This window comes from Anguilla rostrata, chromosome 1 (assembly GCF_018555375.3).
Source record: "Anguilla rostrata isolate EN2019 chromosome 1, ASM1855537v3, whole genome shotgun sequence".
Classification (NCBI taxonomy): Eukaryota; Metazoa; Chordata; class Actinopteri; order Anguilliformes; family Anguillidae; genus Anguilla; species Anguilla rostrata.
This window is the reverse complement of record NC_057933.1, coordinates 19,325,798-19,342,892: the sequence shown is the minus strand read 5'-3', so window position 1 is coordinate 19,342,892 and position 17,095 is coordinate 19,325,798. Positions and strand designations below refer to the sequence as shown.

The window sequence follows — 17,095 nt, the reverse complement described above, 5'->3', positions numbered from 1 at the left end:
ATATACACACACACACACACACACACACACAAACACACACACACATACACAGTCACTATAACCATCATATGGACATCGGCTTTAGCATTTTTGACTCCAATTTGATTATTTTTATTCACAAAAAAATAATCGCAAAAAAAAAAGCACGGACCTTACATCTCAATTTCCTCAAGAGGTGGCTCTGCTGTAGAATGTCTATTAGCCATGACACCCACGGAATCATCTCTGATAAATCCGCTTTGTTTAAGGAAAATAAGAGACCTGCCGCGTGCAGCGCTTAAAACGGGTGATTTGCATGTCAGCGGGTTTTTGTGGGGGGCAAGATTTACAAAGCAGGCACCTGGAGAGCGCTGGGCTGTTTAAAGTGAGATTGCTGGTGGAGGGGAGGCTGGTGCTCTAGGGCTGCTGGGCTGTCTGATTGTAAGCCGTGATAGATCAGCCCCTGTCCAGCAAGAATTACTCTCTCTCGCCCACAGCCTGATTGAGGATGAAATACGAGGGAGCTGCAGCTGGAGGGGGCCACACAGTCTCATAATTACATCTCCTTTTATTACCAACACTAATGGCCCTGAGGGAGATGGCAACAATAATAAATTAATAGAATATGAACTCCACTCAACGGAAAATTTGGAGCTTTTAATTCCGGGTCTGGTACCGGGAGGAAAATGAAATGCCCCCGTCGATTGCCCCAGCGCGGGCTGGGCCCGGCGGGCCAGCCCCAGCCTCCGCTCCAGCGCGGCCCCCTTTCCCCATCTCCGTGGTTCTGGAGGGGTGGGTGGGGGTGGGGGTTTGTGGGACACAGGGATTCGCTCTCTCCAGGATTCCCTCCTCGCTGCATAAAAAAGCGAGCGAACAGATGTGACGACAAATAAAAGGATAGAATTACACTGATGTGAGGAGAAAGGGAACGGCGCGGTATGGAGAGGGTCAGGAAAGCCCCTCTCCACTGCGGGGGTCTGGACTGATTTGTTTGGAGATAAACGTGACAGTTTGAGATTTATCAAGTGAGAGAGAGATTACCCACCCAACCCCCCCTCCCCCCACACACCTCCCCACAGTCCCCTCCTCTTTACCCCTGTCTTTTTTTCCTCTGGGCGCCGAAAGCAAATGAAATGGCAGCCTTGCAAGGGGTCCACGGAGCTCTTCTTCACCACCACTGATGATTATACAGACACGCTCAATTTTAATCATGGCCAAAAATCTATTTATTTTTCTTCTTGTCACCTTCACTGTTTAATCTTCTTTTAGACCTCCCCCCTCCTCTCTCTCTCTCTCTCTCTCTCTCTCTCCTTCTACCTGCCTCAATTGTTCCCTGCTTGGAGCTTTGAGGGATGGGGGTCTCTGGCACTGGGGAAAGGGGCTCGGCTGTAGGAAATTTGCATAACAGACAGGGAAATTAGCGTTGCCGGCGTGTGAACAAATTTAATGGAGAGGGTACAGAGTCAGGCCAAGGGGTCAAGGAGGAGATGGCGGAGGAGGAGGGCAGGCAGGATGTCGAACACCTGGTGAAGTGAACCGGCAAAACAAAGCGTTCTCAAAAATATAGAAAGGAACTCGACGCCGCATAAAATAAATTTCTTGTTTGTTACAGGTTCACTAGCCTATTGAGGGAGAGGCCCTTATTGATGCACTGGTTTTTGAAAAATATCACTAATGGCCGGTCAGGCCTTGCATTGTTGCGGAAGGTGTTTGCTGGTGCAAAGTTTATTGCGCGCCATAAATACGAGCAGACAAACTGATTACTTTTTATGCCGAGGACCGTCCTCACTGTGAAAATCTCGGCTCAGGTAATAAACCGATGGAGAGAGAGAGAGAGAGAGAGAAAAAAAAGAAATCGGCGGGCGTGATCGGAGGCTCCTACCCTGCTGGGGGAGAGAGGAGAGAGGAAGTGGCTCTCAAGCATGTTAAGAGCGAAATGAGCGATTAACCTGCTCGCTGCGCGGCCGCCGAGCGCCTGTCACTCTCCCCCCAGCCCGGGGACAGGCCTGTCACTTCCTGCGTGACAGCAGCGAGCGCCGTCTCCCTGATAGCCGTGCGCGTCCAGATAATGGGCGAGTCTTGGGAGAGACAGAGATGCATGGGGGCCCGTAACGACGCCGCGCGGACGTCTTCATGTCGGGGGCCGGGCAGACGTCGCGCCGGCGGGGGGTGAAAAACACCCTCATTGTGTTTTTTTTATTTCATTTAAAAAAAATTTCCTCTCTGATATTTTTTGGCTTTGTTGCTTTTTGGATACACGCACCCAAACCGTATCATGGCTGTGTCTGAACATAAAAAAGCACCAACAATGAAAATAACACCTCGAAATACGACAAAAGAAAAAGCCAAATGTGAGGACATGACTGACCCCGCCCCCCGCCCGTGGAAGCCCCGCGGTTTCTGCACGGCGCGGGCTGAGGTCAGGCCCGTGCGAGCGACGCGGCGCCCGGCTCCGACGGCGGCGGCGGTATAGACTTTCCCCCTCGCTTTGCTCAATATTGTGTCATGTTTGGTCAAACTGCACAAAAGCAGCAGGTTGGAAATGAAGATGTAAATATTGATATTTCATTAGGGGAAATCACCTGCTCGAGCAGCACTTAACTCCGCCGCACCCCCGAGCCCCTCGGCTGGAGCGCCATCTGACCCGAGGTGCCGGGAAGTCACTTCATTACTCGATTAAATTGAGTGGAAAAAGGCACGGCAAGACACAGGATCCCATTTGGAGCAATAATTTAGGCTCCTAAAGAAAAGACGGAGCGAGGGGGGGAAAAACATCGCCTCTTCAAGTCCCACAACAAATTGCATCCGAGGTTTCAATCCGAGGGCTTTTATTGTCAAACATAATTGCAGGCTGTTGTGTTTAATGTGCACACAGAGCTGTGAGTGTCTGGCGTTTTTTGTTTTTTTTTTCGGAAAAGTTTTGCGCCGTCTCGTGTATGCAGAGCAGACAGCCCGTTTCGCGCACGCCCTCGCGTTTAGAACAAAAGGGCTATTTTTCCCCCTGCCGTAAAAACAGCCCTGTGGTCAAAGCTGTCTCGCGTGCGGACGCGATGCAAAGTCGATGCCCAAATCAATTTGCCTCATGTCTGTGCTTACTTCACAATTTTCCAGTGGTCAATTCAAACAGTGCGTACCGCTAAGCTGCCTGGTTTGGCCTTTTATTTTGGACAGGGAAATTACACAACGGACACACAAAATAGTTTGTCGATCAATTTGTGTTGGGACTCCAGCATTTCGATAGAGGGGAACAGAGGGGGTGCGACTTTAGAATTTGGAATAAAGTGAAAATGTGTTTTTTTGGGTTTTACTCAGAGACTGATTTGTGACTGCTGGACTACGTCCAATGGAGACTCCAAGATGTAGCTCAGTCATAGGAAGAATTACAGACCAATTATCCTGACAAACTGGCTTTTTAATTGATAGTTGAAGGAACAAGTTGTGCATGTGAAATAAGATTAAAAAGGAAAGACTTTCACAATAGATGCGCATTTGCCATTGACATGTTTTATCAATACATATTTAGATAGCATATTCAGATACCATTTGTGTATATAAATATAAACATATACACGTTAATTTATTGTACTATTCTTTTTTTCACCCCATATTATCAACTGCAACAGTAACTGTGCATGATGTCCATTTGAACATAAAGGCATTCGAGTTTATCTAAATTTGACTTCTTCCTGAGGTTGGCAAAAAGGGGGAGGGGTTATAATTGGGCTAGGTCTCTTCAGCATGGCTGCAGATGTCTGCCTCCCTCCTTCACTGCACTCAGTTTGATCAGACGCCTCCCTTCTTGTGACTATTGATTCCCCTTCACATTCTGAAGGCCGATTACAATCTGTTAATTAATGTATCCTCCAGGTCTTCTTTTCCCTGTGTTCATCAGACTGATAAGAGAAATTGGACACTCAGGTACCCCCTTTTCTCTCTGGCTCTCCCGCGGTGTGCAGAGGCGCTCCAAAGTGTCAGGCCCAAACAGATAAACATCACCCCCCCAAACTCTCCCTCAATGAGATAATATGTATTAAAAAGGGCTGGGGAAATGACAGGAGGAGGAGCATTTCCCAACCTGGTCAATACAGTAATCAACTGCCTTTTAATTATAGGGGAGCAGATAGCATTGCCACAGTAAACTTGTAAAAGCAATCATTTTAATCATCAGGCTGTGTGGAGCGGCTAATATGCTGTCAGAATGGGACGCCTGCAGGCAAACAGCATGCTCAGAATGTGAGGCGCGCGCGAGTGTGTGTGTGTGTGTGTGTGTGTGTGTGTGTGTGTGGGTGTGGCGAGGGGCTTTAAAGAGTTTATTGGCAGCTGAGGGGGAAAAAAGAAAATTGGGAGAGATGGCTATCCGCTCTTCCTCTCTGTGGATTTCTTCTTTCCTCTTTTGAATTTCTCCAACATCAACTGACACCATAGTTTTTCAGTCTTATGATTAAAAAAAAAAAAAAATCTGGTCATTTGAGCAGGTGTAGAAGAAGCCTGCTATCAAAGAAAGCGAAGGAATGATGTAAATTGTATTTATAATGTAGCCATTCACAAAGGTTGGAGCTGGGATATTTAAGCTGTTATTTGTCAGGGCCGGAAAGAGGATTTGGGCAGGGCTTTAGGGTGTGCTTGACCCCCTCTCCTGGCAGACCTAGCTTCTGTCATCACCTCCTCATCACCTGCTCCGCGTGTCCCCTACCGTAAATACACATGAACACACACACACTAACACCACACATACACGTGAATGCACGCACACACACACAAACACACACACACACACTGCTAGCAGGAGGCTAAGCACCGCGGGTCACGTCCTCAACCTTCCGAATGAGGATCTGTCCAAGTGATTATATCACTTAGATGAATAGGAGTGCGACGGGAAACAGGGAAATGTGGGAAAGCCTCATGTTTCAAAGATCTTAACCTCCCCGCTTATTTACCGCCTTCTCTTAAGTCCCTCTGAAGTGCGGGAGCGCTCCTTCTGAAGAGGACATTCCAGAGAGCGTCTAAAAATACGCCGCTCCTGAACATAGGAACGGGATGTGGGGAGTTGACCTGAATCGACACGGTCCACCCCAGCACCCCAATCTGCACCGCCGTCCATCTAGCATTGAGTTTCCATTTTTTTTTTGCTGTTATTGTTAGCAGGGAAACAGTCTGACCTCAGAATCATGATACATCACAAGGTATACGCATGTGTATACACGTTCTGTTCACTCAGACCTCCAAAGACCCTACAAGACACTACAATATCGGCTGCTTAATGGCAGAGCTAGTTGTGGATTCAAAGATTCACAGAGGATATATTAGCATGTCAGGAGTTATGTTGAGGAAAAAGGCTTTGAAACCTCACATAAAAAAGCACACACAAATAACAAACCACACAAAAAACAAAATATAAAACCCACCCCCTCAAATAAATACAGATGAAAATAAATGAATAAAAAGAAAATATGCAAATTGCCACCACAGCGTCATTTCAGTAGACCTGAACAGCAGATCTGACAAGGCGCTGTTGCTCTCCTTCCCAGGGTTCTCCAACCTGTCACTGGGAGACCAGATGAGTCTCCTGCAGAGCGCATGGATGGAGATCCTGATCCTGAGCATCGTGTTCCGCTCGCTGCCCTACGAGGACGAGCTGGTCTACGCGGAGGACTACATCATGGACGAGGAGCACTCGCGCCTGACGGGCCTGCTGGACCTCTACGTGTCCATCCTGCAGCTGGTCCGCAAGTACAAGAAGCTGAAGGTGGAGAAGGAGGAGTTCGTCACCCTCAAAGCCATTGCCCTCGCCAACTCAGGTAGGCCCAGCTGCCCGTAGTCCCTGCGAATCTCACTCGAAACGATGCAAATAAGGCCCACCCTCCCAAACATCCAGGGTAAAAAAACATGTATTTAGTACCGGTGTGCTTCTTGAACGTTTTATTTATATTTTTAAAAATATCAATGAATTGGGATTTTTTAAAAATTTCTCATTTATAATTTAATAAAAGATTTTCATTCAAAATGTAACATTTATACCATTTGATTTAGTTTGATGCAGCTCATACTTTTATTTGTCATTTTATGGCACAAATGAAATTACAAGTCCATTTTCATTTAACTGTAGTCCTGAAAGCTTAAGATATGAATGTTACTGCAAAAGGTTAACACAATGTTAGCATACTTATAATATTTATTTCACCAAAGCATGAGCTGTTACAGTAGCTGAGCTAATGTATTTGTTGTGTGTTGTATGTGCCCATTTGCTAAAAGAAAAATACACAATTTCATCTCTAAATGTCTCTGTTGGTAACTCAATCCAAATATACATCATTCAGTGACAAGTACAAAACATTGCATTGATTTCAAGGATTCCTAAATACTCAGTTTGAGCAATTAAGATTCTACTGATGAAAACTCTCTTCTCTGATGATTAATATTAGGATGCTGAGAAATGTCTTAATTGCGCTAGAATTATTGGAGCCTAACTGTACTGTATGTTTTTGATAATTATCATCGTGTTGTTTGATGGTTTTTTCAGCTGTTAAATTGTTTGTTTTGTTGAATTTGCAGCTGCATGCTTTGTTGAACAGACTAATAAGAAATGCGTATAAGGTAGCGACTACGGGGAAATAATCCCTCCTACTCGTAACAAATTATTCACGATCTTAGCAAAGTTCATCTTAACATTTTCATGAGGGGCCACTGGGGTCAATGACATTCTGACACGGACATTTCTCAAATGGCACGAGGACGTAACGGCGTCCGCTGTGTCGCGTGTAAAAATACTCTTCCCCAAGCAGGGGTGAGCGGAGACAGTTTGAAGTTTTAACAAGAAAACAAAACAAACAAAAAAAAAAAGAACAGTCATCTGTCAGACAGAGGAGTCAACAAAACAAAAGGATAATGTTTAAAAGATGGGGGGGAGGAGGGGGGTGGGTTTTTATCTGAGCGCGGAATCGCAGCCAGGTTGATAAATTTGAGATAAACAGGGTGGGTGGACAAAAGGGCTCGGGGAACGGTGCGCTTTTTAATTGAATGCCTTTCCGTGTTGCGGTGTCCCTCCATTCTCTCTATCTCCATAGCGCTAGCCGCGGGGCACGGCAGCCACGGGAGATAAATTTAGCATTTCATTAGGAGCACAGGGGCTGTCAATAAAATGTGTTAAGTCGAATGGAATGAGCGTCAGGGAGCGACGGGCCTCGTTTGTTCCAATGTGAAGACGCCGCGCTCGTATCGACAGCTTGCTTTTCAGAAGGCAGGGCCCGTTCCCCCTCTGATCAATGCCTGCCCAGCCGCCGCCGCGTTTTTTTTTTTTTTTTTGTCCGCCTGAAAAATGAAAATGCTGATCGGGAGCTTTGCTTTACTTTCAGATGACAGACCCTTTCTGGGGATGGTGAGGGGTGGAGGGGGCGGGAGGGTTAGTGGGGGGGGGGGGCTGTGTACCATGGGGGAGTCTTTGGAACGTTTGAACAAGGACCCGGTGAGATCGCTCTCTCGGGATCCCCTCTGTCTGACAGCTGTGAAAATTCATAGCCATTGATTTTGTAATTAGCAGTTTATCAATCGGATCGACGTGGGCTCTCTGATGGATTGCAAGGAAATTGTTTCTTCAAAGTTATTTTTACCCCCACCTCCCAGACAGCCACCCCCCCCCCCCTCCAACAACCCACCCCCACCACCCCCCACGCCCACCACTCACACACACACACACACACACACACATCTACACTCATATATGCATCTGCACACAGACAAACACACACATACACACCAACACTCATATATGCATCTGCACACAGAGACACACATACACGCACACACACACACACACACAAAACACCCCCCATTTCCAGAGGCTCACTTATATTCAGGGTCAGCGCATTTGTTAAACACAGTGGTTGAATGTTGCCACAGTACTCAGACATGGCTACCATGTGCTTTTTGTTCTCACACACCTCGTCTTGATCTCAAGAATACGTATATTTAATTTATTTCCTGTGATATGAGTGCATTTCACAGGATCATGTGTTAGACACTTAATCAGTCAGTTAGGCGTCGGAAGAGTGCAACGAGCCTCATTCGGCCATGTTTTTTTTTTACACCTTATATCTCAAATTATATGACCGAGGAATCCTGAGCGTTCCTTGTATATCGATCGTCTCATCACGGAGTTATTGATGACGCTTGCTGTTGCTTCCCCCCCCCCTCTTTTTTCTTCCCCTTCGTTTCCCAAACAACCACTTTTATTTTCCCTCTGCGGGCTGCTTTCAGCCGGCAGGGTGAGAAATGTCTCAAGGTCTTGGGAATACAGTCGTTCCAGTCAATGAATTCCAAGCGAATTTCGGAATCTGTTTTCCTCTTTTTACTGTCCGGCGTGCTGAAATATGCACCAAGGTGAAGTCACGAGAGCTGATAACACGCACAGAGAGCTAGACACAGGTTACCCGCCGAATACGCCGTGACCTCAGTGTCCCCCCCCCCCCCCCACAAGGAGAAGGCCGTGCAGTGCAGTACCACACACAAAAGACCTGTAATGCCGTAATGGGGTGCTAGGACACCCTTAGAAGAACTTGTGTAAAAAAAAAAGGAATGTTCTTAGCTGAGACACAAGGAGTTAATTTTAGTGTTGGTGAGTGCTATTAATAATCAGCTAGGGTTTGTACTTTTTTGTAGTTTGTAGTTTTAAAATCATGACTATTTTTGAATTGAATTTATTTATTTATTTATTTTTTGCATTGCCATCACCAGGACTATCCTCAGTCAGATCAAAATGGCTTCATGCAGTCATATTCATTAGTATTAATTCATCAGATAATTGTATATAAATCCCAACTTTTTCAGATAATTTTTTTATAAAACATTAATTTATAAAACTTGATTATTTAAATTTGATTTTTTTTTTATTTAGAAAAAGATTTTTTGGTTTTAAAATGTACTCCTGTGTATGGATTTCTGTTTTCAACTAATGAATTAATTAAGTAACATTAGTAACATTGACATTTACTGAGTAAAAATGATATACAGGATTGAGTAATTTTTATAAAAACCCAACGTGGGGTCCATTTAATTATACTTTAATAACTTTATATTATAGAAGATGTATTATGTAGTTATTCAATATATACTATACTATTTATATATGCACTTGTTGTAAATTCCTTTACAGTGGAACTGGAGTGATGCACAGCTTCTGATTCTTTCAGCATTATTGGCCTAAGAGTCCTACTGAAATGTTTTCATTTGTGTTTCAGATTTAAAATCAGATGCACTGCAGTTCCATTTATCATAAATGTGCTACCTATTCTGTAGAAAAAACATGAATGGTTTTTATGAGTGACTATTAGGCAAATTCAGGAAAGAAAAGGAAAGAAATAAGCCAGGCACCTTGCCTTCAAAAAAAATGACAAAGTTATTGCAGGTGCATAAAAACAACACAGTCATGTAAACAAGTCAACACTATTATATAAAATAGAGAATTCCTAGGACAGTAAAATGGTACAAGATACACAAGAGCAAGAAAATCCTCCAACTCTTTATTTCATGAATCTTAGAACACTGTATGAGCCATTTTGTATGACTCACTTAATCATTTATTCCTCTCTGTAAGAAGTCATTTATTTTAACTTGACAGGGCGCTGGCTGTGTGTGTGTTCTATATGTTAAAGAAGGACCGCCCTTGCCTCTGGTCCCCAGAAGGAGCGCACAGTATGAGGACACACAATGCAGTCCACTGCTGTATTAGGGAACAGCGTGTATAATGTGCTTTCCTTCACTGCGGGGATTGGCCTTTGACAAGCCGATGTTCATTCCACTTGTGCCTGGCGTATCTTTGGGATTACATTGATTTTCAGTCATTTTGGTCAGAGGCAATATGAAATTCAGACCCGAGCCATCAAAAATTAAGGGATTGGTTAGATTGCATTGGATGTTTGCTTAAACGCACGTGTGGGATTTATCTCCACGGACTCCATATGGAATTATTCTGGATGGAATTTATGGCCCCCAGCTGTCTGTGCCCATCACGTCCAGGGAGACTCTGCTAGGGAGTTCCCGTTTATTCTCTTCACTTTTTTTTTTTGTGTGGTGAAAATCAACGCAGTCTCCTGCAGAACATGTAATTCAGAATGCCCCTCGTTTTGGATGAGACCAATGTCATGCAGCAGTGTGCAACGTGGTAAGGGAGCTAGGCTTATAACGTAAAACAAAATTTAGATGGCTGGATTTTATTCATCTAGCTATGTAAATGGATAATGTGTCAAACATAAAGTATGTAAGCTGGAAGAAGGGGCTCACCTAAACCAATATATAAATGACTAAAAAAGCTTAATGTCTGAAGATATACTGCACTTTTAATTTGATGTCCAGATGCAAACATCATACATAAAATACTATGTATTTTTGCAATAATTTAAATCTTAGCATACATCATATCAATAAAGATTGATATTATTCATACTCACACTCATATTCATAATGTTACCCAGTGATAAAAGTGTGTTCACTTCATCAGCCTGCTAGCCTAGAACCCAAAGCTCTCCTGTCCCAAGACCGTCATTACGGTACTGTTCTGAACTGCTCTGTGTCTAGACTGGTCTCACGGATCATCTCTTTCTCTTTCTCTCTCCCTCCCTTTCCCTCCCTCCCTCCCTCCCTCTCAGATTCCATGCACATAGAGGACGTGGAAGCAGTGCAGAAGCTCCAGGACTCCCTCCACGAGGCCCTGCAGGACTACGAGGGCAGCCAGCACCAGGAGGACCCCCGGCGGGCGGGCAAGCTGCTCATGACCCTGCCCCTCCTGCGCCAGACCGCCACCAAAGCAGTGCAGCACTTCTACAGCATCAAAGTGCAGGGCAAGGTGCCCATGCACAAACTCTTCCTGGAGATGCTGGAGGCCAAGGTGTGACGGACAGATGGACGGACAACACCGCAGCGGCCAGACACACAGACAGATGTCTGGAGCGAGGAGGGAGAGCTGCTGCTCGCTGTCACCCGCAGGCTACAGACTGCTGTTTCTTGGAGCCCAAGAAATTTTTAAAAAAAGAGAGGGAAAAAAAAGAAAGTGAATGCAGAACTGGGTTAAAATATAAATATAAATGATGCAGATTAATTTAAAATATATAACAAATACTATGTACAGAGGTAAGATTTTTTTTGTTGTTGTTTTGTTTATGGTCTGTGGTCCTATATGAAGAACAACCCCCCCCTCTCTGTCTTCAGGAGGAAGAGCCTCAGCTTCCTGTAAAACTATGTGCTGCTTCATTTTTTTAAAAAGATTTTTTTTCCCGAGTTTTGAGACTGAAGTGTGCATATGTGTGTTCTGATGAAACCGAAAAGCTAGCTAACACGAAGACTTTGTGTGTAACACAACTCATTTTTGCTTCCTGGACACTGTCCAGATGTGTAGATATTTATCACAATGGATTATTCTGTACTCTTAAAAGTCTGGTGCATTGGATGGTCATCTCTCCCTCTATGTATCTCTCTATCTCTAAAAAAACAAAAACAAAAGGAATATGCGAGGTCCTTTGAGCCAGACATCTGTGAACATACCTCCTCAGTACTTTGTTAAAAGTTTAGTCAAGAGCACTGCACTGATCGGTGTTCTCCTGGCTAAGAAAATAACACATAACCAGTAACATGTCTAACCTAAACTAATATAGACAGGTAGTGCAGTAATACGTCTAACCAATCTAATGTAGACACAGGTAGTGACTTTACTATCCATTAAATGAGCAATAAAGGGAGGCTTGGGTTAGCTGGGATAGGTTTGCTTTCAGTGTTCGGTGACTCACTCAAACTACTTACGGTTTTGGCTCTGCTCCCTGTTGCAGGTGCTCTGCGATGTTGATGCACTGTGAGGTTTGTGTGTGTGTGTGTGTGTGTGTGTGTGTGCGTGTGTGTGTTCTGGCAAAGGATAAGCCACTCCGTGCTACAAACGCAATGTCCTGTTTTCTGTTTCTATCTTCAAGAACATGATCCCCAGGACCAAATTTTGGCACATTCACAAGCGCATAATCCATTCTTGAAAAAGGCGTGTGATTTGATCAGGTTGACAAGGGAGCGGGGATCACAGATATGACACGGAGTAGTACAGATCCAAGAGAGTCCGTGTTCAAAATCATCAATGGCCCGTAAATAAAGGGTGCTATCTATCCTAACCCCCAAGAGCAAGGTGCTCTGTCTGCTTCTTTTTAGCTGTTTCTAATTTATAATGATCCATGCCAATGAAAGGTGAATGGCTGGTTTTGCCAAGCTTGGAGCTGCGTTTGTTTTTTAGCGAGAAGGGGATGGTCACCTGGGCAGCCAGCTTTCAGGGGAGTCAGGCCTGTGCATGGAGTGGTGTCTGACCCAGTGGGTTACACCAACCATGTCACACTGGTCTACATTAAGCAATGCAGTAGGCAGGAATTTGGAGAGAGGCACGCAACCACCAGCACGTCCGACACGACAGCCTCTCCCTGATCTTATACAAAACTTGAATATATCTTTCAGCCAGGGCGGTGACATTTCGAGCAAATGTTAGCTTGACGTCACACCCAGCGCACAAGTTGGCTTCCATTGTTCCAAAATGGAAATGCTGTAGACTCTCTGCTTTTTTTTCCTTTTTTTTTCCATTGAGAGGACACGGTGGCGAGGGAATGCTGGTACTACTGAAGTGATTCATGTGATGATATATATTGTACAACTGTCCAATCAGAGACTGCGATCAAAGGAATCCCTGTCATTGTAAAGAGGACAGTGGCCGCTTGGAATTCCATTGGTCTGGGAGATTCTTCAGTGCACACCATCAGTGTACTGGGCTTTCATTGGTCGCCTGGTTGAGATGAGCAACGCCCCCCCCCCCCCCCCCAACCCCCTCGGAACTCTCTAACAACGGCTGTTTCAACAGGTGTTGTCTTCCGGCCACAGACCACTCTATAGTTTCTATGTAACCAAGAGGATGGTGATAATGAAACTGGGGTCATTTTAATTTCTTATATTGTACAAACATTGTGTAGAAAATCGGTGTCTAATCGTAGAAATAAGAAGTGATTTCTTTTTCTTCCCCACTATAAATATTTATGATGTGCTGTATACCTTTTTTGGCAGAGGTGTAAATAGATGTCTCTGAATATTCATTTACCAGTATCTGTGATTTTTTTGTTGTTTGTTAAAAGAATAGAAAAAAAGGAGAAAGAAATATCCCAAAAACTGTGACTCATTTTTGTTGCTCTATATCCTTGAACAGAGCAGAGAGAGAGAGAGAGCTGAGCTGAGGGACGGTGATGACAGAGCAAATGAGAAAGCTTGCTTTATTGCTCAAACAACTGACAGAGACAGACAGCAGTTCAGTAAAACCTGATCTCCACCATGGTACCCTCCCCATGAGAGAACACACTGCTATCCCAGAGGAACCCACATAAATCTTTAATGTGTCATAGTAACGTTAATGCATGTTTAATTTTAGCTTCGTATAGCAGAGACCCTACAGAGCTCCCATTCCCTTGGCCACGCCTGGAAAATGGCCAGTCTGTACACAGTTTTGACTCCCATAATAAATTAACAATGCAAATGTGTCTCAAAAACAGCTTTTTGAAGGACCCAAGTCTGACTAAACACTTGAAATCTTGTGAATATTTCCTTGTGTATTGCCAACAACTAAGAACCTTCTGGAAATTGGCAGGGGCATCTGGATTGATTTGTGATCGTATTTATGAATAACACTGCTTATTTACTAAAATTATTGAACTAATTGGGGCCCTGCATATTCTGTTTGCAGTAAAAAAAATAAATTAATAAATACATCTCCTGTTGTACTGTAATAAATCTGAAAGGACTTGACCAGATTTGGTTATCAATTGCATTGGTGGTTGATTCAGTGCATACTGTATTCTAGATGCTGTTTATTTGGATTTTCATATGTACCTAACACCATATGATAGCCAGTTATCTGGTTGTACAAACTGTTTAACTGCAGTATTAGGCACTGGTGGGTCTACCAACAAAAGACAAGAGATGTCTTTTCAAACATCCACCTTATTTCACTTATGGCATAGGACACACAGTACAGTTTTTAAAAAGATTTCTTATGATTGTACTTTAATATAGCTACAAATATTATCAAAGTGGCTGTTTTCTCCCAAGCTTGTACACAGAGGAAAAAAACGTTACTATCTTCTGGACAAATACAATCACTTACAAGCCCCCACTTAGCATGATTCCACTGTCTCATCAGATTTCTGTGGATAGAACCTAAAAAACCTCAGCCCCTCATTTTAGGCTTGTTTTTTGGGCTTGTTTTTTTACCTTGGTGTTCATGTCTGGTTCCCATCATGTCTTTCTGTATGTGGCACATAACATGTTCATTTAGTATTTTCATTGGCTTTTGGCTGTCCATCGTGTAGGCTTGGCCAGTGAAATTCAAAACTATCCTTGGTTTCAGTTTAAGATCTTTCAGACTACAGAGGTTGACGCACTGCTAGTATGTGCTCACAAGACCAATTATCATGATTGTATATCATCTTGTAATTACCTCACACAATGCAAGATCAATGCTGTTGAGCCGATGTTTGATTTCCGTGTTCATGCACTGGATTCCAACGGTAATCATAGCAAACTTAACAAACTTGTAAGGGCTACAACAGAGGTTCAATTTGACTGAAATTGTACTGTGTGTTCTAGCACGTCACTTGAAAGAAGTCCTTCCTGAAGATGTTTGAGATGGTTTCTGTTTACCATTCTTAAAATCAAATTGGTTTTAACTACTGACCTTAAAGGGGTGGTTTTTCTATTAGACTATATATGTGGTGTGTTTAAAGGTCAGTCTCAAGGCCGTGTCTGTCCGAAATAGAGCTACTGTTGTGTGTCATCTGTTTAATTTTTGCTGTGAAATGCCTCCCACTGCAATGTACTTCAATCACTGGGTTATAACTGTATTTTTAATGTGAAGACTGAAGATCTCAGAGTATATCCATTGCTTTTCCTGTGGATTTAATATGTATTCTGTCTGGTTTGCAGTCTGCAACCTCTTGTCAGCCTAAACATTTCAACGCATTTCATGCCAAATTGATTTGTCTTCCTTTGGATCCAAAGTACCCTCCTTAGGTCTGGGGAGTTAAATTATTATTATTATTATTATTACAATGAAGACCTTATTGTGTTGTAACTTTTCACCTTTAAATTTGCACATACAGTACCGATACTTAAACATCCCCTGGTGCTGCTTATAATCCTAAGCCTGCAGGCATGATGACATGTACATTTGTATGGCTCAGACCCTCGAAATTCACATTGCTTGTGTAGCAGATTTAAGTTTGAGGTCTGAGAGAGAATACAGCAAAGGTGGGACCTATTGGGCAGCAGCAGAGCATACAACTGCTGTGGAGGAATACAATGCGAATTGCATTGAAACATTTGAGCCGAACATGTATTAGTTACAGACAGCAATCAGACATTCTAACAAGGAAAAAAGGCAAGAAATGACAGAAGGCAGAGTTTCTATCTTTACAGTAAAAGCTGAGATTTCTGGGACTGAGTATTCCCTATTCTATACACTTCTAAGGGGCAATTTAAGATAATTATTTTTTTTTCCTTTTTTAAAATGAGTGCAAGAACATAAACGAAAATGCTTAATTTATTTTAAGTAGCTAAAATGGTATATAACCAATTAATTTTAATCGTCTTCTAAACTGAAATCCTCTGTAGAAATGGGACAATTAAAGTTCTGACTCGACTCTGCCTTAGGGATGACCACGAAGGAAAGAAAAGACTGTTCCGCCTCCTCCACTGTCGTGGGTTTGGCTTGTCTGTCGAACACATACTAAGTACATTCAGCCCACGGTGTAATGGCCATTTTGATGGTCTGAGAGCAACGTACAACGACTAGTCTACATTAGGTAATCCCGGCTTCCAATTATTTGGTTACGAGATGACAAATAATTATACCTTTGGTTATAATTACACCGACTCTCATCACGATGTGATTGCCATCCCCTGCGTATGAGGGTTTATGTTTTTATGTGATTTATTATTCTCAAAGAGTTGATGGTGGTGGGGAAAAGAATTGCATGTCAGTGTGAGTGATTAGATTTGAACAGAGCCCCTGCATACACTTTGCATCTACGAAAGGCTTAAATTACACTTAGTTTGGAAGCGGGGCACAAGAATGCTCCAGAGATCTCTCGGCACAGAAATAAAACACGGGCCTGCTCTCTCTCTCTCCCTCGCTCTGTCTCCCTCCTTCCATCTCTCACCCTCTCTCTCCATCTCTCTCTCTCTCTCTCTCTCTCATGATCAGTATGCAATTGTAGAAGAGCTGCTATTGTAAGACTGATTTCTTCTGCGAAAGCTGCTTGAATCTGCCGTCCGCCGCACAGAAAGAACCGGGCTGGGTGTCAGATCCCAGGGCATCAATGTCTTAGTTGGAGATGGAAGGGGTGTGCACACTGGAATGGGACATGAAATCGCTCATTGTGTGTTTCATTTAGGAACCTCTGCTGTTGCCTTTGTACTACGTTCTGGCTCAGTGTACTACAATGTGACGACATGCTTTTTTTTTTTTTTTTTTTAAAGTGAGACCGTTTTAGCAGTGCACTAAATGTACAATAAAAAAAAATAAAACAATGATGAAGTTTATATCATGCACGTGGCATTGTCTGTTATTTAAACATACTTTACATTTTTGCTTTTTAAAATTAAATGGCAATACAATTCCCCGACTGTCCTCTTACCAACTTTAAAATGAACATAGCAATGTGGAAATATGTTTTTATATCTATATACAGTGACAAATGAATGACTCTTCTTGAATCATATTGATCTATGGAAAGAGAGCAATATTGTGCTGCCAAGGACAGGGATTCTATGAAGAAAGGTCAGACATAGCACTCATATCTGAGCATATTCCTTTGCTCCATATGCTCTAGTCTAAAGGGTTTGTATTCTATGCCAGCCGGTGGACTTTCAAGAAAGCCTTGTCTTTATTTCTACATAGAATTCTGCTTGTGGTCTGACCAGTACTGTAAATTCTGGCCAAGCTTCAGGTCTCCTAGACTCCTTTCTGTTATTGACCTGTTTCATTGGTTCACGTGTCATGATAGGCCCCGCCCCTCCACCCCCACCACACCCCATTATGAACATTCCCCATGACAGCGTC

General features: G+C 43.3%; 1 protein-coding gene across 4 annotated transcripts in view; it reads left to right on the top strand.

Moving 5' to 3' along the window:
• The window catches only part of esrrb (estrogen-related receptor beta), a 71,786-nt gene extending 55,211 nt beyond the window's left edge, over window positions 1-16,575 (top strand). For all 4 annotated transcript variants that reach the window (XM_064327962.1, XM_064327950.1, XM_064327941.1 and 1 more), the window contains 2 exons: window positions 5,508-5,777; window positions 10,620-16,575. In XM_064327962.1, the coding sequence (XP_064184032.1) occupies window positions 5,508-5,777; window positions 10,620-10,864 (515 nt within the window). In that variant the 3' untranslated portion in view covers window positions 10,865-16,575. The remainder of the gene's footprint in view (window positions 1-5,507; window positions 5,778-10,619) is intronic.
• The last annotated feature ends 520 nt before the right edge of the window (window positions 16,576-17,095 follow it).